The 25,833-nt window shown below is 40.7% G+C and overlaps 1 protein-coding gene across 1 annotated transcript; it reads right to left on the bottom strand.

Annotated features, from left to right (window-relative positions):
- Window positions 1-6,442: 6,442 nt before the first annotated feature.
- LOC129113281 (neuronal acetylcholine receptor subunit alpha-9-like) lies at window positions 6,443-25,607 on the bottom strand. Its single transcript, XM_054625496.1, has 6 exons — window positions 25,477-25,607; window positions 15,589-15,734; window positions 15,351-15,505; window positions 14,959-15,205; window positions 14,597-14,882; window positions 6,443-9,796 (listed from the first exon to the last, which is right to left on the bottom strand). The coding sequence occupies exons 1-6, from the start codon at window positions 25,532-25,534 to the stop codon at window positions 9,036-9,038; spliced, it is 1,653 nt and encodes a 550-aa protein (XP_054481471.1). The 5' UTR covers window positions 25,535-25,607; the 3' UTR covers window positions 6,443-9,035.
- Between the last annotated feature and the right edge of the window lie 226 nt (window positions 25,608-25,833).

Here is a 25,833-nt window from a genome sequence, read left to right as displayed (position 1 = left end):
AATATGGCTTGGTTTGTGCTTTTGTTAAGTGCAATTGTCTGTTTATCCATTGGTCCATCAAACAATTTCACGAGAGGAGCTTCTCTAAATGGCTTCTGCTGTAAAACAATACAATTTGTCTTGAATATTCATGATCATTATGTTTAAATATATCTAACTAGATAGCACTGCCGTTAAGTCAAAACTTCAGTTTGTACACAAAGATGTATCATAGTTAATTAATTATCAGATTGTCATACAGTTTAGATATTGATTATGAGGATTATTATTTTTATTTTCACTACTGATAACTTTAAAGTTGCATTGGACGATTGAAAAACAACACTAACATTAAAACATTGTTTTATTTTCTGTCAAGTTAAAATATTTTCAACCAGTTTATCTCGGTTTGTGTGTCAGGATGGAACCTTGTGTGTGTCTGTAATGAGAGTCCTGGAGGCCTCTGGGCTCCCAGGCGTCTCAGTGACCAGCAGGTTAATAGAATTATAAACTGCAGTGAGGCGTTCAGGGTGCAATGGACAGGGAGAGGCTCTCTCTCTGGAGAGATGAGAGAATCCAGCCTGCAGACCACTTTCTTTGAATCTACAGAAGTATGTGTGATGTATGTTTCACAGCGTTGCTGGCTTAGCCTGCATTTGATGTTCTAGTTCATACCAAAAGTGTTGGATGGGGTTGGATTCTTTCACACTTTTTCTTAATGGACCAGATTCCTGATTATGGGGGAAATGTCAGTCAGGAGAGATTCTTCCCAAAACTGTTGACACAAAGTTAGAACAAATCCTCAGACTATAAGTACATGGATAGAAAAGTCATGTTATGAAGGCCAAAAAGTAGTGTGTTCGCAGTTTTATGGGGGATGTGTCAATTGCATCATATGTTTTATGTTTAAATGATGGGACTAGAGGACAGGGTTGTTTAAGGCCGTGAATGTCCCAATAAAAAAAACCTCGTTTAATTCCTTCATTTTCTTACTGTGGACGAAAACATAGTATATTGGAAAGTCAGCAGCCGAAGGTTAATCCTGCATTGACAATGAAGATGGTCTCTGTATATCCCAGGGGCTTACATTAGTGCCTGTACCAGTGTTATCCTCGGAGCTCTGATACACATCTATTACTAGGCCTCTCTTTCTGCTCCCAGAGGGCTAATTATCATCTAACAAGTGTTTTGTATGGAAGCCGCTCACAGTGGACCTCATTAATCACATTTAACACTGTCTGCTGTGGCAACTGGATCACACAGTGATGAAACTGGTGGACCATTAAGGGGCAATGTAGTCCCCTGAGCTCCCAACATGCAACAGTTTTATTTTTGTTCATAGTTTAACTGTTTTGGCTTACTGCTCATAACATAAAGTTTCAGAATTCAGAACTGAAGAACTGAAGAACTGCAAAACTCACCTCACATTTCACATTAGACTGGTTTAAAGTGTCATGCCAGTCCTGAACCTCGACAATAACATCTACAATGATGTTTACTGGTCAGCATTTTGACACCGGTTTTGGTGTCTGGTTGTGTAGTTGTATAGTGCTCTATACCATCTACAACGTAACTTAGTACATTTACTCAAGCGCTGTACTTAAGTAAGATTTTGAGGTACTTTACTGTATGTGCTGTAAGTATTTTTTTCTGACACCTCTACTCCACTATATCTATTAGGGTAATTTTGTCCTTTTCCCTCCAGTACATTTATTTGATAACTGAAGTTACTTTGCAGATCATTTTTAAATGCTCGTGTTTTATTAAAGATTAATATTAATAATTTTATTTTATCTCTGGGGATCAAAATAATATAATATATATTCTATTTTTCACCCCAGAGAAAAATAAAATATATATTATTCACTGGGGTATTACTACTTTTACTTAAGTAAAGATCTGAGTGCATCTTCCACCTCTGGCATACTCTAATAAGAAAGGCCCGAAGAGCCAAACCGTGTTGCTGTGAGATGCTAACCACATGATGGCTTTCCACACCGTCGGACAAAGCCCAATTTTGGGAAACTTTTGAAAACAGTAGGGCTTATGCACAGTGCCAGAAACAAGTTGTGAAAACAAAAAGGAAAGAGTTGTGGAAATCCGTAATAAATTGGTAGATATACAGGAGAACTGTGACCAAGAAAAGAATCCAGGACAGCCAACGGCTAACGGGATTCTCCTGGGAAAATCTATAAAGTGTCTATTTACTAACAGAAAGCCAGGGATCTTAGTTTGCATAGGCCTGCTGCAAATAACAGGATGCTTTATATTGTATAATTTGTATTGTGTTAGTGTTAATGCAATAGAGATTCAAAACATAGCTAATATAGCTCATGCAGCTGGGGGGGGGAGGAGCAGACTGATCACCAACTGGTGGTGCGTTGGATCATATGGCGGAGAGGACTACTAGACAGAACTGGTAAATCCAGATGTATACTGAGGGTGAACTGGGAAACTCTGACTGAAGCCCCTGTCAGCGAGGTCTTCAGTTCCCACCTTCAGAAGATTTTTTGGTGCACCCTGGGGGAGGCTGTGGACATGGAATCCAAGTGGGCCATGTTCAAAGCCTCCATTTTGGTAGCTGTCGTCAGGAGTTGTTGACAGAAGGTCATGGGTGCCTGTCGTGGCTACTAGCCCAACCCCAACCCTCACGCCCTGGGGTTCCCCAGGAATAGCTAGAAGGTTTTGCTAGCTTGCTGCCACCACAACCCGGCCCTGGATTATCAGATAGTAAATGGATGGACGAATCGATTGGATGATTCTTATTGTAATGATCTTATTGTAGCACCTTTAACATGTGCTGTATGTGTGGTTGGTAAAATGCTCTTAATGTTTTAAGTAAAGTATCAACTCCAGGGCTACAGAGTCATTGAAAGGTCACAATCTTTCCTGTTTGTGTTCCCATGATCAATACAAAGGTTTGGTGGGTTGATCAATTCCAGTTATATGTGAGCATAGCTGCCACTCTTCTGCCTGACTGTGCTGGGTGAGGCTGTGGCTGTGAATATGGATCTGACTCAGGTTATGGCTGTATATGTGGTTGTGTATATGATGCTATGGATATGGCTTTGGTAGCTGTACTGTGTCAAGTCTTGATGCTTCTACTGCAGCCTGGTCTCACCAATGGCAGATGAATAGCACAGCTATTTATTAAGGCATTTTATCACATCACATTTTCTTCTTCTTTGCGTGTCACTTCATGCTGCATGAATGTGTCTGACGAGTGGGGATTGAAACGGCTTCAGTGCTCAGCCAACACAAAGGTCAAAACCACAGCATGCAGTTACGCCCATTGTAAACCAATGTCATAATCATAAAATATACTAATCAAAAATATCATAGCAATAATCATAAAAACCAAAGCACAGCCACTAACTAAGCTACAGTCAAAGGTTAAATCTGTGTCATCCCACGGCCAAGGAAGCAGCTGTCATGACACAGTGTAAAGAACTCGGCTTTCTTTAAAAGCGAGTCAGAACTACTGAGTGGACACACACTCTCACTGTGGTCACAGCCAGAGCCAGCCTTCCTCTGTGGATCACAGGGAATGCAAAAACATATTATGAGGTAATGCAAGTTGATAAATAAATGACCATGACCATCAGGGCCTCCGTACAAGCCTTAACATCTGGTGACAGAATAAATCACATTGACAGAATCAATAAAAAATATCATACACTCTACGGATTGAGGACTGAATGAGCCTCGTATGGAAACATGTTTGAATGAATGTGATTCAGAGGTCCAGTGCAGAGACTTGATCATGTACAGTTGTGCAGCTCCATCTGCTGCATTGTTTTTGCTACTGCAGTGTAGAGTTCCTTCTAGGGCAACATCAGCTCAAACTACACAGCAAGAAAAGTAAACAGCACACCAACACAAATATACAGTGGGTACGGAAAGTATTCAGACCCCTTTAAATTTTTCACCCTTTGTTTCATTGCAGCCATTTGCTAAAATCGAAAAAGTTCATTTTATTTTTTTTGCATTAATGTACACTCAGCAACCCATCTTGACAGAAAAAAACAGAAATGTAGAAATTTTTGCAAATTTATTAAAAAAGAAAAACTGAAATATCACATGGTCATAAGTATTCAGACCCTTTGCTGTGACACTCATATTTAACTCACATGCTGTCCATTTCTTCTGATCCTCCTTGAGATGGTTCTACTCCTTCATTGGAGTCCAGCTGTGTTTAATTAAACTGATTGGACTTGATTAGGAAAGGCACACACCTGTCTATATAAGACCTTACAGCTCACAGTGCATGTCAGAACAAATGAGAATCATGAGGTTGAAGGAACTGCCCAAGGAGCTCAGAGACAGAATTGTGGCAAGGCACAGATCTGGCCAAGGTTACAAAAGAATTTCTGCAGCACTCAAGGTTCCTAAGAGCACAGTGGCCTCCATAATCCTTAAATGGAAGAAGTATGGGATGACCAGAACTCTTCCTAGACCTGGCCGTCCAGCCAAACTGAGCAATCGTGGGAGAAGAGCCTTGGTGAGAGAGGTAAAGAAGAACCCAAAGATCACTGTGGCTGAGCTCCAGAGATGCAGTAGGGAGATGGGAGAAAGTTCCACAAAGTCAACTATCACTGCAGCCCTCCACCAGTCGGGGCTTTATGGCAGAGTGGCCCGACGGAAGCCTCTCCTCAGTGCAAGACATATGAAAGCCCGCATAGAGTTTGCCAAAAAACACATGGAGGACTCCCAAACTATGAGAAATAAGATTCTCTGGTCTGATGAGACCAAGATTGAACTTTTTGGCGTTAATTCTAAGCCGGTATGTGTGGAGAAAACCAGGCACTGCTCATCACCTGCCCAATACAATCCCAACAGTGAAACATGGTGGTGGCAGCATCATGCTATGGGGGTGTTTTTCAGCTGCAGGGACAGGACGACTGGTTGCAATTGAAGGAAAGATGAATGCGGCCAAGTACAGAGATATCCTGGAAGAAAACCTCCTCCAGAGTGCTCAGGACCTCAGACTGGGCCGAAGGTTCACCTTCCAACAAGACAATGACCCGAAGCACACAGCTAAAATAACAAAGGAGTGGCTTCGGAACAAGTCTGTGACCATTCTTGACTGGCCCAGCCAGAGCCCTGACCTAAACCCAATTGAGCATCTCTGGAGAGACCTGAAAATGGCTGTCCACCAACGTTCACCATCCAACCTGACAGAACTGGAGAGGATCTGCAAGGAAGAATGGCAGAGGATCCCCAAATCCAGGTGTGAGAAACTTGTTGCATCATTCCCAAGAAGACTCATGGCTGTACTAGCTCAAAAGGGTGCTTCTACTCAATACTGAGCAAAGGGTCTGAATACTTATGACCATGTGATATTTCAGTTTTTCTTTTTTAATAAATTTGCAAAGATTTCTACATTTCTGTTTTTTTCTGTCAAGATGGGTTGCTGAGTGTACATTAATGCGAAAAAAAATGAACTTTTTCGATTTTAGCAAATGGCTGCAATGAAACAAAGGGTGAAAAATTTAAAGGGGTCTGAATACTTTCCGTACCCACTGTATGAGTGTCATGTGTCTGCATAAGTTTATAACAGTGATGAGCCGTTGCGCCACACAGGTAATTCAACTATTAACCCCTTTTACATCGACATAAATGCCAGACTGGTCAGTAGTGTGAAAAGCTGTACTTTGTTCTGGCCTATTTAATTTACCAAACTGGGACCAAGTGGCAGAACTAAGCTGAGCTTAAACTCAGTGTAAGCGTAGCACAAATAGAGTAAGCTAAATCTCACTGTAAGGGTTAAAGAAATGTAATGTATGTACTGTACTTCAATCCATCAATTGATCCATTGATCAAACTAATTTGATATCGAAAAATGAATTAATTAATCCCAGTCATTTAAAGTACAAATCAAAGTAGTTACCTGTAGTGTTATTCTGTACATTTTAAGGGGTTTTACACTTTAACATTACTTAAATTCACTTTTATATTTGAAGTGATTGTTGTACCTTAAAGTGTACCAGTGTGACAGCCTGCTGAGGATCCACTTAAAGCCTTAACAAGGCAGGTTTATTGTATAATATGTTTATTGTATCATTTATTATTGTATAATATGTATATGTAGGTGTTTCAGGTTTGTTTTATTAATTAAATAAAAACTCCTCTTTGACATTTGTGTATCAGATTTTTTTCAAAGTTAACTTTACTGAAAATAATTATTAAATATATCTGCTTCCCATTATAACCCTCAGGTTCACCTCTCCTCCCTCAAAAGTCCCCATATCCCCAACTCAAATGATAATTGTAATAATAATAATAATTATTATTATTATTATGAAAATAATAAGAATATTAAGTCTTCAATTTTCATGTCATTTAGACTTCGTGAAAAATACAAAATGACATTTGCGCCTCGTAAAAAAATAAATAAAATATCACCACAAAGCTCAACAAACCAAGTTGTTTTAATAAGAAAAGTTTAATGTATTTTATGGCATCAACAATGTGTCATGTGTAAATATGTCTTCTGGCAAATGTTCAACACCACACAAACGGAATATATAAGAAGTAGTTACAGTGAAAAGTTGAGTCAACTCTTTTTAAACAGACAACATATGAAGTTTGAAGTCCTGTGAAAACAGATAACCTGCCTGCAGTAAGAAGATCTAGCTGCACCCAATCTTCCCACATGGCAACAAAAAAGTTTCATCTTGTTTGATTTATTGAATAAATAAAACATCTCGAAAGAGGCCTGATAGGTCTGAACACATGGTCATACTTGTTAAGGTGACTTCTTGCAGTGAATAACTCTGTGCTATGATGAGATCACCATGATTATCACTCGTTCAGCATCTTAACAGAAACCGTTGGGTGCATGGCTCATTCAGTGAGTAACACTGTGGTAAACTCGTGTGGCTCAAAAACTGGTCATGTGAGAGATAAACTGCAGGATTAACTCTGAATCATCATTAAACTGGGACTACAACCTCAGAGAGATGATCCTCTGCTCCTGTGAACTTTTTAAATTACAGTGTTTTATCATTTCGTTAGAAGAAAGGATTTTTTTTAATCCTCATTCCCCAGGTATCCAGCCAACAGGACCAACTGTAAGCCAGCTCTAACCCAAATATGAGTTTCTAGATTTGAGCTGAAAATCAGCTTAAATTAGCGAAACTCGGAATCAGACGCTTCTAACCTCCTCCCCTCCTTCCTTCATTCCTCTATCCTACAACCTCTCTCCCATCCTTCCTTACAATATCCCTATATAACTGAATATTCTCCTAAGACTTTAACAAAATAAATGTATTTAACACTTGACACATTCACTTTCATTCATTGGTCTAATCTGCCTAATTTAATCTCCAAACTCCGATAGAAGCGTTGGGATGGGAACACATTCATATTTTGCCTTATTTATACTGTACTCAAAGATACATTTATGACTAGAATAAAATAATTGATAGTTGCAGTCCCACACATCACTGATTTAAATGTGATTGATAATTTAAAAACAATCCTGCATGCATTCTTAAATTGTCAAAAAAACACTCATATTTGTATAAAAGTGTTGCAATAGTGAAGGTGTGTGTGTGTGTGTGTGTGTGTGTGTGTGTGTGTGTGTGTGTGTGTGTGTGTGTGTGTGTGTGTGTGTGTGTGTGTGTTCAGTTGACTTACATCGGTCAGTCATCATGTAAACACATTTTTTTTTCAGTTTTGATCATCACAATCACATGGAAGCCTGTAGAATCATTTAATGTTGTTTTGATCTCTTAAAACATTTAACTATCATCTTCAAAAGCAAGTTTTCCTTAAAACAAGTGAAGATGCAGCTTGACGTGGCCTCATTGGAGTTTATTCAGTTTGAAATCATTTCTTTTTATCAAAGGGGATTATGATTCGAGCTGGATGAAACTTCTCCAGAGCTAGAAAGGGTGGTCTGACCAAGCCTCACATGTTGGGATGAGGATTTGTTGGTAACCACTTTTCCTAAGGTGGCAAGTTTAAATTCATTAGTTTACTTATAACTGAGTTACCAGTCAAATGTTAGACTGACTTTAAGGATAGTTTCAGAATGCAACACGGCAGTCAGCCACTAATCTAGCTAAGTAGTAAAAGGTGATACCATGGATGTAGTAGGTTATATTTAGCATGGCAATGAGCAATATAGAGGATTGAACACAAATAGTTTGTGTTTTGAACGATTTGCTTACTTGTGTCCGTAGCATCCATTGTTAGGAATAGACAGTTGGCCATAGACTGAGAGAGAATCATCTATTCTCTAATATTTATTCTCTATCAGCAACGTTTAAGGTTGAATGTTTTCTTGAACGTTACTCAAAGCTTTGGGTTGACTTCAGGAAACAATCAACACACCTTTAATGTAATTATGACAACTTTGACGATTCCATTTGTTTTTATCGGCCCTCTTGCATGACATACGCTTTAGTGATGTTTGGATCTTCAAGCGCTTAAAAAAAAATCACCCAGAATATGACTCACTTGGAGCAAAAAATTGAGGGTGTTGTTCCGGTGCTCTCTGGCAGCACTATACCTTTGTTGGTCAGAAATGGCATTACCATGGCAACTTGACAGAAACTTTGACTTGACTATGGGTATGAGGGGTTCAGACAGAAGAAGGCCTCTGGGTTCAGTAGCCGGGGATGTGCTGATCTTGGGAGCAAAGATGACAACATTTCTGTTACTCTAGAGAGTTGATGGTTGTGTATTCTGATCGGTCAACTTTTAATGATCCGTGTGTTGTAAATTAAAGAGCTGAAGATCATGCTATTTAATGAGATGCTCTCAAAGCCTTTGGAATCATCTGATTTCTTTACCCTCACAAGCTCGGATGCATCAGCCTTTCTATATCTCTATCTGTGTAAGCGTCTTTCAAACCCAAACCTGTATTTTCTGTTTGGAATCATTATTTGTAAAGATATTAGGGTATACATTTACAGCAGTTTGCTGTACACCAAAAATGGTAGATTCAATCTGAAATCATTACTATTTGAACCAACATCTTCACTTGTTTCGGTGCACCAATTCGCTACTATGACCTTCTCATGTGAATATTCAGAGCCGGATCTCCATCAGATGGCTTTTCCCAGGATGAGGATGCTCATGAAGAAGACCATAATGAAGAAGAGCCACATGAAGAAGCGATCCATGACCTTGGCGACCTTCCTCCACTCCCCGATGCGCAGCTGTGCGGCTCTCTGGTCCTGGTATGAGTTGGCAATGTACTCAACGTTCCTTCGCAGACCCTGGTGCTGACACACACACACGGTTTTCACCAAGATCTCCCTCCTGTTCTCCCTGGCTCCGCCTCCTTCTTCACCTCCTACGCCTTTCTTCTCCTCGACATGCTCTCCTCCTCCTCCTCGTCCTCCTCCACAGGCACTGTTTGACTCCTCCGGCTCCCCCTCATGTCCTCCAGTAGCTCCTTCCTCCTCAGAGTGGTCAATGGTCACAAACAGATCCTCCTTCCATTCCGTCTGGGTGGTCAAATCCCGGCCCAGCTTCTGAGACTCCCCGGCCCCGTCCTCCTCCACCCTCCCTGCCCACACCTGCCCGTTCACATCCCAGTTTGTTCCTTTGGCGTTGCGGCCATTGGCTGACGGGGCTTCTGACTCCTCCTGCGACGGAGGCTTTTTCCTGGACGAAGTCGCACCGAGGCAGTTCTCACCGACCTCGTAGACAAAACAGATGCGGGCGAGGTAGTTGAGGATGAAGCGCTCGGCCCACTGAGGGACGGGACGAGCCTCGGGACCGCAGTGGTGGATGTTCATGATGAAGATGGTGAGCGCTGTTGATGCAGTGACCATCGTCATGGTGGCAATGTAGTACTTTCCTGTTGAGATAAGGAAACTGAAGATCATTTAGAGTTCAACATCCAAGTAAAGTCTCAAAGCTTAACATCAGCTCCGTTTCTCTGACCAACGCAAACTGTTTTATACACTTATGAAAGTCTCAGTTTACAAGAAGAGTAACTATGAAGAGTAACTCAAAATGATGAATAATCACAAGGGCGGCAACTTAAAACTATTTTAATGATGGATTATTATTTTGATTTTCCCTTTGATAATGGATTATTGATAGGATAAAAGAAAAAAGCTACATTTTATTATTTCCAGAGTATTTTATTAATAAAATTAAAAAACGACATTTGCTCTTTCCATTCTAACAGTGGGTATGCAGCTGCTCAGGCGTCCATGCTCTGTGTTCTCCATGTTCATCTTTGACAGACAGTTCTAAGTTAATATGTAGTTCAACTATTTAGGATACAACAGTTGCACTCGTTGTGGCTCTTTAGTGAGATGGAAATAGCTTAAGCTGCTGAACAGAGAGTTCTGTGGGGATTTAATGAACAAACAACATTGAGACCTGAAGGTTGAACTTCTGAGAGATCATTGATTGCTGAGCGGTGAATGTTGTATTTTAAATAAGCGCTGACAGGCCTCATTGACTTGCAGGCCTCCTTCATTACAGTGCTGTTAGCCAGTAACATAAACAGGGTGTTTACTGCCAGGCTGAACACTGTACACACAAATCCTTACTGTCTATTCAGTTTATTTGTTGCCAATAGAAACTGTGTGTGCACACACAGAACCCCTGCAGATCTGTTTAGAAGGCAACCTTCTGTAAAGTGTATCTCAGCATAAATAACATTCATTTAAAATGAATTGGCCTTTCACTGACGATCTCACTGTTAAGTTCAGAAGTGAGGTTTATTCATATATTTGAGTTAATGATGAGTTATGTTTACACAGTGAAGTATTTACAGATTTAAATACGTTTCATCTCAGCTCCCTCAGTCTAAGTCCTCCTAGCTTCTGCAAAGTTAGTTTGTCTTTTTGGCCGCACACCTCTGTGGCCACACACAACAAACATTTTCTTACTCTCACCTCACATCACCTTTAACCCCCAAATGACCCTTCATTACCATGGTTACCCTAGTTCTCTTAAAGGGAACATGTCACCTTTACCCTGAGCAGTATGCATTTTATATCCCCGTATATATTATATATATTCTACATTGACATTACACCTGGTGAATTATGAGCTTGCATCCATGACAAGTCCACTGCAACATAATAATAATTCCTTTGGCTGAGTTGTAAGAAGAAAAAAAATAGGAGTGTGTTTACACTTTCTAGGAATTAGTTATTGCAAGAAAAAAAGCAAATACCAAACTTCTGATCTAAAAGGATCAATGATGTACAAAATGTCCACTATCATTGCATGTGTACATCTATGACAATAAGTAACACCAGATCTTTTTTTAATACATAAAATCATATGGTCACTGCCCCACATTGTAGGTTCTTTTCAATCCACCTGTTTCTATGTACATCTCCAATTTGTGCATAAAAAACCCTTAGTGAAAACGAATGATCCAAAATATTGGCTGTTTTTACTTTGCAGTATTAATCATATATCAAGAAAATATATGAAAAGATGCAGAAAACATTGATGAAAACAGCTTGTTTTAATGCACTTAAAGTCCAGATGAGGGCCCTTGTTGCATGTGTCCCCCAACCTCTATCGCCATAGCAACTGATTAAAACACGATGTGATCAAAGGAGATAAGTAGCAGCAATGAAAAGTTGTGATGTCTCAGAGTTACAGGTTGTTGATTCATTATGTAGTTTTGTCAATTAAGTGCATTTTCTTGTGTATTTTTCTCTTCATGAGTATATTTGCCTCAAATGGACCTTGATGTTATGGGGAGGAGCGATGATCAGTGGGGCAGTGTTGTTACCACCATCATTATTACATGGATTAAATAATGGGTAGAGTTTCTCAGTGAAGGAGCAGCCAGTAAAGGAGTAGATAAGAGCTGCAGCATCAACATCATAGAAGGAGACCAGACCCTCTTCATAATCCACCAACACCCCCACCTTCTCAGGCTTTGACCTCAGAGAGAGATGGACATGAGGGTCAGCAAGAGCTTTGTACTCCTTTTCATTCCTCAGAGACATCACCCAGTGACCGCTGTGAGGATTCATTGTTAATTGTTCCTTCCTGTTGATTGGTTTTCTGGCCACTCCTAAATCCCACTCGGTCTTCCCTTTAACATGAACCTCATAGTAAAATCTCCCTGAAGTGAAACTCTGCTTACCTAAGACACTAGCATAATATGAAAACCTCTCTGGACTGTCTGGGAGATTCTTATGTACCTCGCCACAGTTCACTTGTTTGCCATCATCAGACAGGATGAGCCAGGGATTGGCTGTATCAGGATCGAGTGTCACATCCACTGCAGACTGCTGGACCCTCTTCAGCTCTGCCTCAAAGACCTTCTTGGTCTCTTCACTGAGCATCTTCTCCAGCTGATCCACAACTTTCACCACAGTCCTCTCATATGAAGGAGGACAGACACTGAGCTCTGTCCAGTCCTTGGTGGGTGGAGCAGCATTCAGGGCCGGGAAGGTTTCGATGAGGTGGAAGTGGTCTTCAGAGCGTGAGAGCTGCTCCAGCTCAGCACTTCTCTTCATCAGCTCATGGATTTCCTGTTCCAGCTCTATGATGAAGCCTTCGGCCAGCTTCTCTGTCGGTCTCTGCTTTGCCTCGATTGTCTCAATGAGCTCAGCCCGGCTTCTCTCAACACACTCCTTGAGAGCAGAGAGGACCTGAACACCGTCTGCTGTCTAGCTGATGGTTTTTATGAGGCTCCAAGTGAGTCTCACAGTAGGAGGCCAAACACACCAGGCAGGATTTCAGGGCCTTCAGTTTGGTTCCAGTGCAGACATCACAGGAAATCTCTTCTGATCTGGCTCATGGTAGCCCTGAGCTGCTGCCGCTTACTTTCTGTAGAGCCAACTGCCTGAACTGAGCTGCCATCTGAGAGATCCAGGTATTGACCCGCAGCTCAGATCTTATGTAGAAAACCCCTTCACAAATAGGACACTTGGAAGGGACATTCACATTCACATTCCAGTGTTCAGTGATGCAGTTCTTGCAGAAGTTGTGTCCACATGGTGTGGCAACTGGATCAGTGAACACATCCAGACAGATGGGGCACAGAAACTGATCTTCAGTCAGTCGATAGCTGGCAGCAGACATACCTACACATTAACAAAAGTCAAATTGTAAAAAAACTAAACTGGAATTATTATTATATCAATAAAATCTTTTCAAAATGCCAGTCCTGTAATATATAAAAAGACATTTTAAAGTATGTTGTTATTCTGCACTTAAATGGAAGCTACATTTGGTGATGCCAACCATGAAATACAGTTTCTGTCTTAGTTGTAGTAATAGGTGTGAATGTTGAGTAAGTGTCTGTACTCACCAGTGTTTGGTTGAGTCTTTGCTGTGTTGTTGAGAAAGTTCCAGATGAAACTTTCACTTTCATCTGTAAAATGGGTGTTGAACCTTCTTTCTTTCCGGTGTGGCTTGGCTGATTGAAGCTCTCAGAATGAAGTTTCGCTGCATTTCTGGTTTGGGCATTATACTGACAAACCTTTGGCATAAAATGAATCCAGTGTGGCCAAGGTGTGTATGATCACCCCAGTGTTACTTGACATGATACTTCTTTCTTTTTGCAAACTTAACCTTTAGCAGCTCATAGAATATAACATTTTAAGTCAGTTTAAAATATACAAGAATGTAGTTTATGTTTGGGTCTATTGGCCAGACACTCCCTAATCAAGCCGAGAACAATCTAATACTATCAGTCTTTGGTGAAGCTAAGTGTTCAAACTGTTTGAAACACTTAAGTTTTTCTATTGCAGCATAACATTTGCTACAATGCTAACATTAGATTTTAGATCATAAACAGAAGCGGTTGTACCAGTTTGACAGGATGCAGCACACTGTCACGAACGCAGTGCTCCTGTGATGAAATCACATGTACTGCCAACTATTGTTTTTTCATAGTGGCTTTGCCTCTCAGGATGAAATCAGTACTTTGGAAACACTGACCATTGCCTACATTTGCTGAAAGGATAAGGAAAAGACATGTCGATCTATAGTCAGCTTTTCCTGTTTGCCAAGAGCCAAGTGCCACATGAAAACCCAGAGAGACCGAGTCCTGGTATCGTGTCTTTTGCAGTGTGCATTCATCTATGAGTCAGAGGAACAAATTGGCTGTGTCAAAACTTAATAGTTCTAAATGAGGAAGGGGCTCCGTTCTCAGGTTCCCAGAGAACTTGGTTCAGCTCTTTGATACAATCTAATAACTTAAGAGTGTGTCTTACATGTATTACAAGCACGATGACCGCCCACGGCTTGGCTATGAAACCCCTTGAAAATATCTTTCTTGATATTTTATTAACAGCAGCTTTACAGGACCCTGATATTGAGCTATTCTGGTCTTTGAGAGTTGAAACGCTGCCCTCGTCACTGTCACTTTTTACCCAGTCGTCCAATCACAGCGGAGAAAAAGGCAGGACAAATACCACAAAGACCAATTATTACATTCTAAGTGCTGAACAACAACAACAACACAAGAGGAGAATTAAGGAATTAAATCCAAACCCATGAGACCACATCCTGAGAAAGTACTCTGCCTTGTGCCGCCATTTTTTACATTATTGCAACCAGACGCAACCAAAGCGTGTCAGCTAAATAATGTAGCACCCGCAAAGCGCTCTTAAGTGGTCCCAGCTTAGAAACTTAGATATCAGGAAGTCCTGAGTTTTCTCACCTATCAGTGGTACGCTCTCGGAGGGCGGCATGCTCTCAGCCACCAACAACTGAAACACGGTGAGGGCCAGGAGCACTGTGACACCAAGAGAAACTTTTTCACCAGAGTCAGCCGGCAGGTAGAAGCCCAGCGGAGCCAGAAAGGAGATCATCATGCAGGGGATGAGGAGGTTGAAGATGTAGAAGGAGGCACGCCTCTTTAGATGGAGGCTGAAGGTGATGTCTGGGTATGGATCTGAACAGCAACCATACAGGATGACGTTCTTCTTAGCCGGCATGCCCAGAACCTGGATAGAAAAAGAATTTGATTCACATTCAGGAATGTAGTCATGCTTTGAGCACATGAACTAGGTTACCACTCACCTCCCACTCTACATTGGGGACAAAGTCGGCCAGGTCGGCGCTGTCCAAGGCGTTGAACAAATCCATCTGGTTGCCGTTGTGAGTCCAGGATCCAAACGTTAGGTGACACTGCTGCAAATCAAAGGGAAAGAAGGCAACATCCACGGAGCAGGAGCTTTTGGTGATGGCTGGCTGGTCCCACATGACCTGGCCATCGTTACGGAGAACCACGTTGGTCTCCATGGAGCTGGAGAACTCGTCGTCTGCACTGTGGGGGAGAAAGCGGCGGAGGTCATGTGGAGGCAGAGAGAAGGACATCAGAGCAGAATGTGTCAGTCATAACTCAGTAACTCTGCCAATTAGTCAGTCGGCTTTCTGCCAATTTCCTGCAGCTGGCAGGTAACCACACCTACCTGTTATACAGAACAATGTCAGGTTTCCATACGTAGCTGCTGGGTATGCGGATGGTGTCAAGGCCGTCATAGTCCTCCTTCTTCCAGGTGAGGTAGGCATCCATCCACACCTGGCGGATCCACAGGTAGGTAGTCAGGATCTGGTTCCGCTCATCCTGGCCAAAGAACACATCCACATCAGCTCGGGCATGAATACACATCACATGAACATCTGGACCGGCAGTCAGCGTCTGCTTACCATGTCAATGATCTGGGAGAGAGTGATCTGCAGTGTGACGTTGATGATGTGGTCGGTGTCCTCCACCGGCCGCAAAGCGTTGGTGTAGTTGGTGAACAAGTCAGTCAGCAGCTTCTGAGCGTAGCGGCCATGAGCGGCGAGGCAACCTGGGGCATGAAGGAAGGAGAGACATCTTTATTAGGAGGTGTTTCAATTAACAATTGATTTTCAAGCCAAGCGGCTGGAAATGAAGAAGACAGTGTTGGTCACCTCTTTGGGCCAGAACTGATATGTCAACAATTATTCAAATTTCTACTAGATGTCCTTCTCCCCAGAGGATTAACGATTTTAATGACCCCATGACGTTCCCTCTAGAGCGGCCCTCAGGAGAGACTTTATTTTTAGCTCCACCGCTGGTGAGACTCTTATAAAACTACATACTACATACAAAACGGTAGCCAAGTGTTCAGGTTGTGTTCCACTTGGGAACAAATGTTCCGAGCCGCGAGTCCCTGGTTCGATTTCTGGCTTCCTCACGTTTTCTGTCTCTCTCCACTCGTCACTGTCAAAAAAAGGCATACATTGCCTTGGCTGGATTTGAAGTCATACCACTTTTGTATTTATGACTATAAACTAAATTTAACCTACTACCTTTTTTTGTTACTGTTGCTAAATCGTGTACTGTTTAAATTCATAATTATTATTTAAAATTCAATCTTTATGGGAATACATTTCTCTTTTTTCAATTCACTTTAGTCATCTTATTTACTTAAACTGCTACACAAATGATATAATGCCCTATTTTGACTATCCAAACTTTGATGTAAGTCTTCACATTTCAAATGGTAACCTGATTCTTTAGCATATTACTTTGAATATTATGGGATTGTAAGTGAGTATAAAGTCCTTTTCTCTTCTCAGTGATTCACTTTTAATCCTGAAATGTCTCATATCCCCAGCAGCACTCTGGACACACACATACCATAACACATACACATGGAACCACATTTCCCATTTCAATTAACCTGGTAATCACCTAAGGTTTTACACATTAATCGTTAACGTCTGCAGAACAGCAGCAGACTGATGATGCCTTTGAATCCTGTGACGACTGATAGTGGAGGAGAAGAAGACAGAAACGATGCTGGTGTTCGTTGCCAATATCTTTTGGCAAAATTTCTGTTTTGTGTCAATAAAAGCCTTAACTATAACCAAATGAAGTAAAGTAAAAATCTATACCTAATAAGACCAGGTGCCGAAATTAAATTGATAAATCCTACAACATCCACATCTGGCCACCTCCACGGTTATGGGCTGGTTTAAGGAAAAGAACGTGGTCATAGATTAATAACATAAAGATTTTCCTGCCTTTTCACAACCTGCAGTGACATAATGCTTGCATATTGTAGACAATAGAAACATCTAAAAACATTCATTCATACACAGGAGGCACAGCCTACGGGATCAATTTGGGGTTAAGTGTCCTTCCCAAGGAGACATCGGCATGGTCGGAAGGAGCTGGGAAATCGAAACGCCAATTTCCAGATTAAAGGATGACCAGCTCCACCATAAGCGCTCGAGTAATAAAGACCAAAAGACAACAAATGAAGACAAAATGTAGCAAAACTCATGAGAGCAACGTGTGCCGCAGTCGCCATGGCAAATATGTTCAATTATTATCTATTTTCAAAGCTAAATTGGTGTGAATGAATGGCTAAACTACAGCATTTCATTACACAATAGATTAAAAAGATTCAGAAAAAAATCTAAATAGTAAATTAAATAAAAATCAATAATCTAAATGAATCAAATAAATTGAAATGAATACTTTAAAGTAAAAGAAAAGGTTCATGAACCAATGAGAGTTTGAAAAAGCTTTCACCCTCCTAACACATTTAGTGTTCATCAGTTTATGGATTTGGCAAACGATCAAAACTGTGAGGATAAAAGCTGCTGGCGACTCCAGCATCCATTAAAAGTCGGATCAGATCAGAGGAACGCTGGAAACAGATTAACAAAAACCTTTTGATAAAGAGTGATATAATAAATATATTTAGTGTACTCCATTGTTAATATCAGATACAGCTGGAGACTCATCTAAACCATCAGGCCGACGATGCTCCATCTGTAGTCCTGTAACCATATAAGTAAAGAGTGGAACCCCTTGACCAGCCAACACTTCAGCTGTGTAAACTGTTTATGGAAATCTGTTAACGACTCAGACTTCACTATCAGCTGCAGTCAGTCTCCTTCAGACATCGTGGAATGAAGTTGAGTCGCCAAAGACACTTCCTGGAAGGTCAAGGAGAAATATTTTTGTTGGCTGTTGCCTTTAAGACACAACCTGCTGTTTGTTTCAGTGTATTGTTTGGTCAGAGGATGCTGCAGTGCACTCTGGGAAGTCCTGGTTTAATGCAGAGTAATTAATGTACTTTATTTCAGTCATACAGTTCATAAAAGAAAAAAAGAGATAAAAGACTGAAGATAGAAATAAAACTTAGTTTTTAGATAAATGCTTTTGTTTATCACGTATTACCCTGAATGTAAGACCATATTCTTTTTCCGGAAAATGTATTTGGAAAAAGTAGGGTTGTAATATATTCCAGGACTAGACAATTATCTTATCACAAAATCTAAAGGAACAAAAGCATTGCATGATGGTTGTTTGTAGCCTCAGTGCTGCCCAGTAAGCCAGTTACTTCAGGAGATAGTTAGCCTTAAACCTTAAAGTTGTGTTTGTGTTTTGCTGCTATGGAGGAAATAACTTTATGAACAGTGGAAACCACTAAAAAGCGTCTCCCAACTACTTTCATTCGGGATAAAGTCATCTGTCAATAGCCGGGGATTATATCCGTCACTGTCATGATAAGTAGCGTTTATGTTCAGTACTGCTCGTCGCATTGTTCTCGTCAACGCCAGAGGAAGGGAAAAAAGAAATATATAATGTCAAAGAAACAAGACAAGTATAACCAACAAAACACCAGAAGCCAACCTCCACAATGCAGAGGAGGGATTGTAATTCATATTTCATATTCACAGACTACTTTTTGTCTTTTTACAAGCCCTATTAAGAAAGTAATCAAGTATTAAATGTATTATAAAGACACAAACGTATAATATCCTGTAAACTATTTGATTTGGCAGCAGAATATTTACTCAGATGTAGATATTTTAGACCTCCTGTTTCTAAAGCATATACAATCCTTAGACATGTAAGAAGTGTTTTTATCAGTACATATTTATGACTGAAGAGCTCTTCAAAATGAGTATAAATGAACTAAAGCACAACATTCTCAGCTTTATGTGAAATGTTATCACGCCTCTGCTTTTCATCATCAATGTTTGGGTTTCTGTGCTCATTAACGCTGCTGCTCTGAACACTCAACAACAAGCCCAGAGATTCAGAACTGCAAGAGGAGACATTAGAGATAAAAATAAAGACTCACACGGAGGTTTAGCAACAGGCCTTGCACTTAAAAGGAAGCACACAAGACCACTGTCAGTTCAGTGGCCTTCAGATAACAAGACAATCATATATTACTAAACTATGACTGTGGAGAGGGAGACTGTTAACATCCTGTGGACAAAAATGGAAATGTGGAAGTGAAGCTCTGAATCTGTCAGACAGATAAACAAGATATCCCATAATGAGAACAGATTGTCCTCGGCTCCGTTGGCCTGTTTAAGGCTGAATATACGCACACATATGTGACAGGTCTATCCATCAGTCATGTCTTTAAACGATGGTTACGTTGTAAGTCTCTATTCTTTATTGTCAACAAATCTCATTTAACGAGCAAAAGCAACAACATGACAGTGACTTCCTGTCTGTGTCTCTCAGTTCAAAGCCCATTGGTCCAACTAAGTCAATCTTTAAAAACACAAACAATTTCATCATTAATATCCTAAAACAGATGTCTAAATCAGACGTTTATGTAACATGTGGATGGTGTTTCTGCTGTACATTTGCTCAGCTAGCAGAAGGACTGGATGCTTCAATGACATCAGTCTTCCTGCTTCTGTGTCCAACACCTTTATCTCAGGAAAGATATCCTAACCACTCAAGGCCAGAGTTCCATTTCATTTGACATTGTATATATAGACCGGTGACAAATGAGAGAAAAACCCAACAGTAAGAGTCTTAGTAATCTGTTGGGAACGGCTTCAGAGTTCATTGTCACAGATGTGCTATGAGACTACATGTGGATCTCTGATGGAGAGATGAACACCATTCTTCCAAAAGATGTTCCCTTATTTGGTATTTGATTGTGGTGGTGGGGAGCGCTGTTCCGTCCAGAAATCTCCCACAGGTGTTCAACATACTCAAGAATCCCTTAAACATCTTTAAAGCCCTCTAGAACCATCTAAAGGACCCCCAGAACTTCCGTAAAACCATTTGAACCTCCAAAACAACCACTATGACCTCCTAAAAAGCTCTAGAGCTTCCTCTGTGGCCACAAGAACCTCTTGTAAGACCACTAGAACATACTTAAGGAACCTGATGGTGGATAGGAGTGCTGTCTAACATGTTACTCCAAATTCTTCCATAGGTGATCAATTTACTAAATAACCACTAAAATATATTTAAGGCCCATTAGAACCACTTACTAGACCCCTAAAACCGCCTCAATAGCTACAAGAACCAGGACTTCAATCTCTTGATCCTGCCAAACACATAAAACCACCTAAGGGACCTCTAGAACCACCTAAAGAACCCATAGAACCACCTAAAAGACCCATAAAACCACCTAAAGGACCTCTAGAACCACCTAAAGAACCCATAGAACCACCTAAAAGACCCATAAAACCACCCAAAGGACCTCTAGAACCACCTTAAGAAACTATAGAACCACCCAAAAGACCTCTAAACCACCTAAAGGACCATAAAACACCTGAATTGACCTCTGAAATCACCTAATGGACCCAGTGAACCACTTAAAGGACAGAGAGAACCACCCAAAGGACCTCAAGGACCACCTCAAGGACCAAGTCAAAACACATAATTGACCTCTGGAACCACCTGGGGGACACAGAGAACCACCTAAAGGACCTCTATAACCCCATAAAGGACTTATAGAACCCCATAAAGGACTTATAGAACCCACCTTAAGGACCTCTAAACCCCCCTCAATGATAACTTGAACATCCCAAACACCTACTAGAACCACTTAAGGAGCTCTAGGAAGACCGGGAGGATCCATAGAACCCCCTGAGTGATGACTTTAGTCTCATATGATCAGGCTAAAATCAACCTGAAGCTCCGCCTCTTTTTGTCTCTGTTCACTGTTCAGACGTCTTCACGGTCAGGAGAGCTCCCGAGTCAGCAGTTTGTGAGAGCTAACAGCTCTGAAAGCACGCCAGCTGGCACACACACACACACACACACACACACACACACACACACACACACACACACACACACACACACACACACACACACACACACACACACACACACACACAATGCAGCACATATTCATCATGATCTTCACCGCGATCATTATTATCATCATCTTCATCTCTTTCACCATCACCACTGCTGCCGTCATGGTAACAGCGAGTCCATACATTCTAAGTGCACAGATGGCCAGAATGGTGAGCATCACGGCTAAGTGCAAAAAATACCAGATGATGGCATGTTAAGTCAATATGACCTGAGCTGTGAGTCACAACCATCACTGGACATCATCCCATTCACACAGCTGCTTTCCTCTTTTCATCACTGGCTCACATGGTGAACGCTGGCAGGGAGGAAGCTTTAAAACAGAGAGAAGGAGAGCTTTTACAGTACCCTCAATTAGGCAAAATCTAATCCATTGTGTATTAAACCATATATATATATATACATATATATATATATATATATATATATATATATATATATATATATATATATATATATATATATATATATATATATATATATATCACAGTACAAAAGATGAACAACTCTGCTGGAATATATCTTGTTTTTTGATATAATGTCATGTTACGTTGCTAAAGAAAACTGAGAACAATCTGCAGTTCATATTAATTATGGATGAATCGTTTTGAGTTTAGTTCTATTTTACACCTCTAACTGGTTTCTTCTCCAAGGCAACATGGCAGCTCATGGCCGAGGCTCATGGGTATTGTAGTATTGAGAGCTGTTTGCCAAACTAATGGACAAAGCATGATTTCTGAGAGATAAAGTTTAAAATAAGATGAACCTGTATGACGGTGTCACTTCTCTAACTCCTCACATTGTGAAGCTAAATGTTGTTAATTAAAATAAAAAAATCAGAGGAGTCGCCCCCTGATGGACAATAGAGAGAATGCAGCTTTAACACATGAAGCTTTGGATTCACTTTTCAGAACCGCCGGTTGGTTAAATGTACCAGAATCACCGTGGACATCAATGATGATCCTCGCAGGAAGAAGTGTTTGTCACTTCTGCCACCAACAGATTAAAATGTTTTATTTGCTCATAATAAATGTTTGATTTTGGACACCGTAATAACAGCATTATCACGGAGAGCAAACGAGTGACAGTGAAGATGAGCCTGTGTCGGGATTATCTCTGCGGTTTGACCCCGGAGGTCACGCCTCCTCTTATCTGGATGGACAGAGTGATTGACAGCTCTGATCCTCACAACCATCAGCGCTCATCACTGCTCAGCTCGCCTCTGCTCTCATTGTCCCGACGTCAACCACACACACACACACACACACACACACACACACACACACACACACACACACACACACACACACACACACACACACACACACACACACACACACACACACACACACACACACACACACACACACACACACACACACACACACACACACACACACACACACACACACACACACACACACACACACACACACACACACACACACACACACACACACACACACACACACACACACACACACACACACACACACACACACACACACACACACACACACACACACACACACACACACACACACACACACACACACACACACACACACACACACACACACACACACACACACACACACACACACACACACACACACACACACACACACACACACACACACACACACACACACACACACACACACACACACACACACACACACACACACACACACACACACACACACACACACACACACACACACACACACACACACACACACACACACACACACACACACACACACACACACACACACACACACACACACACACACACACACACACACACACACACACACACACACACACACACACACACACACACACACACACACACACACACACACACACACACACACACACACACCTCCCTCTCAGACTGTATTTAAAACATCCTCTCTTTTTAAAGTTGCTACCTGAGAAGGTGAGGTCTGGTTGTCACAGCAACGAGTCTCTAAACCAGGTTCTCCATTTACAGTCGCATACCGGGACCCCCATTCGTCTCCTGCAATAACTGAACACGTCTCTGGTCTTAATTATTGAAAGATCAACACAAGAGACGTTTATCAGAAAGATATTATACGCATGTTAAACATATTTGTAGATTCTCAGTTATAGATGTGTTAGATTATATTGTAATCTACTATCTAATATAGATATAAAATGTAAACATTATTATTATTTTAATATCATGATCATTTAAATAAATGAAAGTGAAACCTCTTCTCAGACCCCCTTGAAGACTGGACCCTTACTTTGAGAATCACTGCTCTAAACTTATATTTTATTACCTTATTTAAGCTGCTTCTAATAACATTTTGTTCTACCCATCAGATTTCTCTTTATATATATCTGAATATTGTAGGACTGCAAAAACTAATCGATTATAATCAATTCTAAAAATAGTTGGCAACAAATTTAATCAACAATTAGTTGAGTCTATGTTATGATGCCCGGCACGTCTCAGCCAATGATCATTCATATTGGTGCATTTCTAAATATGAAAAGTGACAGAAAGAGTGGCGTAACAAAATGTAAAAGAAACATTAGAGAGAAGTTCAAAGCCTGCTTAAAGCTTGGTTTTTACATGTAGGTAGCAACGAGTGTAACCGGCAAAACGCCATAAACAAACCTCCACAATGCAGAGGAGGGACTGTAATTATGAATTAACTCATATCTCATATTCATTGACTATTGTATTGCCTTCATACAAGCCCTGTAAAGAAAGAAGTCAGGTATTAGATTAATATATAAACCCTAAACCCTAAATGTAGATTCAAGACCTCCTGTTTCTAAAGCATCTAAAAACAAATCGGTCTTCTGTGTAAGAAATCCTCAGAAATGTTAATCGTGTTTTTATCAGTGAATATATCTGACCGTGCAGTGGTTTATACTTCACTACAAGTATTAACCACGCTTACTTTCTCAGCTTCACACAGCTGATCAATAACAGTGTGAATGTCCGATTGTCAGTTTGAGAAAGTTACAACATTCTGACCAGAAGTCCGGTTGAAGCAAAGAGATGCCTTTAGTTGGAATCACAGACTGAATATAAGAAGTGGACGTAGTCAACGTGATGTCACCCATTGGTTTCTGAACTACTGTTTGGAAGCCTCGAACTCTGCATTGTGGCCGTCGCCATCTTGGTTTATACGCCCTCGCCATCTTGGTTTTTGGCCGTCCCCATCTTGGCTTTTTGCTTTAGCCATCTTGTTTTTGTCGACCAAAATGTTCCAATTATTTTAGTCAAAGTGAAAACACACTGTGAAAGGGTTTAAATTGTAACAAGAAAACACGAACAACTCACAGACCGGACAACACCGTGGTGTGGACCTGTCAATCAGTGTGTAGCCCCGCCCTAAAGCATCCCCTGCTTTATGGTCTGTTTGACTCTAAATGGAGCATCATTTACTAAATGAACATCATGCTGTATTGAAGAAGACTTGAAACTAGAGCTTGAGACCATAAACTCATGTTTACAATGAACCACATTTCACCACATCCATCCCGTAGTTGTTGAGATATTTCTCTCTAAAGACTTGTCGGCCTGTTTCCTTCTCCAGACGTTTGGCTGGTAACTCAGGGAGTTTTGTGTCTTGGTAACATTCGACATCTCACAAAAGTATCGAAATTCCCAAGTCAAAGACACAATCAGCTTTTAATTTCAGATCACTTAGGAGTCTTAATATGAATAAAGATGTTAGAATGTATAGTGGTCCATAGAGCACCTAATTTAAATATCACTAATTCATTCCATCTCAATAGAAACCTGCAGTTAGCATCTGTCTCTCTGTCCTCATCACTCAGAGACACAATGCAGTGTTGAACAGAAAGCCTGAAGGTGTGAAGGTTACTGGTAAACACTGACAGCTGAGATCTACAGCGTTACTGAGGACAGAAAAACAACAACAACCATGATTGGAAATTAATAGTTGAAATCATTTTTTCAAGCAAAAATCAGTGAATATGAATACAAACTAAATACCTTTGGTTGTTCAGACTACACAAGTCATTTAAAGGCATCAGCCTGCTTTAAACCCAACGATTAGTCAAAGTATAATACAATTAATAATTGACAGATTCATTGATTATTAAAATAGCTGCAGCCCTATTTAAAATAAATTACATATGAAACTTCTGTTTAATTTGTGGCAGAACAATTATTATTGGTTTATTAGCAAATATTGTTATATAATAATAATAATAATAATAATGTATTGTTATTATTATTATTATTGTGACTAGATGACTTTAATCCTTCATAACTGCCAGCCTTCAATCATGTTTCAATTTAAACCTGAGCTTTCTATGAGTCAACATCTGGACGAACAACATATAACAACAAGCATATTTCTGAGAAAGTGTACATGAATAAGTTCCTTAAAATGAGCTCCTCTCATGAGATAAAGTCTCCAGCACTCTTCTGAAGATGAAAACCTTCTCACCTGGAAGACAGAAGAGAACCAGGAGATACTCCATCCATCCGCTGCCGAGAAGCTTCATCCCGGTTCAGTTATTGATCCGGTAAATAACGAACCGATGACAATACAGTGATCACAGATCAGCCAGCGACCGACCACCGAGCAGAGAGAGAGACACTGAGAGAGAGGGAGAGAGAGAGAGAGAGGGGGGGGGAGCAGGACAGTGTGTTGCTGTAGTGCGGTGGTCACTGCTGTATGAGGGCTCGTTAGTGCCGCTCAGGCTTAAGACCATAAACCATGTGAAGGGAGAAACCAGCCTGTTCTCATTCACTGTCAGTACTCATGATTACAATAATGAGTCACAATAATGAAAGAAAGAAG

This window comes from Anoplopoma fimbria, chromosome 24 (genome assembly GCF_027596085.1).
Source record: "Anoplopoma fimbria isolate UVic2021 breed Golden Eagle Sablefish chromosome 24, Afim_UVic_2022, whole genome shotgun sequence".
In the NCBI taxonomy this organism is placed as follows: Eukaryota; Metazoa; Chordata; class Actinopteri; order Perciformes; family Anoplopomatidae; genus Anoplopoma; species Anoplopoma fimbria.
The sequence above is the reverse complement of the archived record's forward strand: the minus strand, read 5'-3'. Positions and strand labels throughout refer to the sequence as shown.

What these genes read in the sequence shown, in the direction of transcription:
- LOC129113281 (XM_054625496.1), bottom strand. Translation starts at nt 25,534, where the DNA reads ATGAAGCTTCTCGGCAGCGGATGGATGGAGTATCTCCTGGTTCTCTTC. An exon ending in GACATTGTTCTGTATAACAG is followed by an intron (nt 15,206 to 15,350) that starts GTAGGTGTGGTT and finishes TCTCCCCCACAG; the next exon opens with TGCAGACGACGAGTTCTCCA. An exon ending in CGAGAGCGTACCACTGATAG is followed by an intron (nt 9,797 to 14,596) that starts GTGAGAAAACTC and finishes TTATCTCAACAG; the next exon opens with GAAAGTACTACATTGCCACC.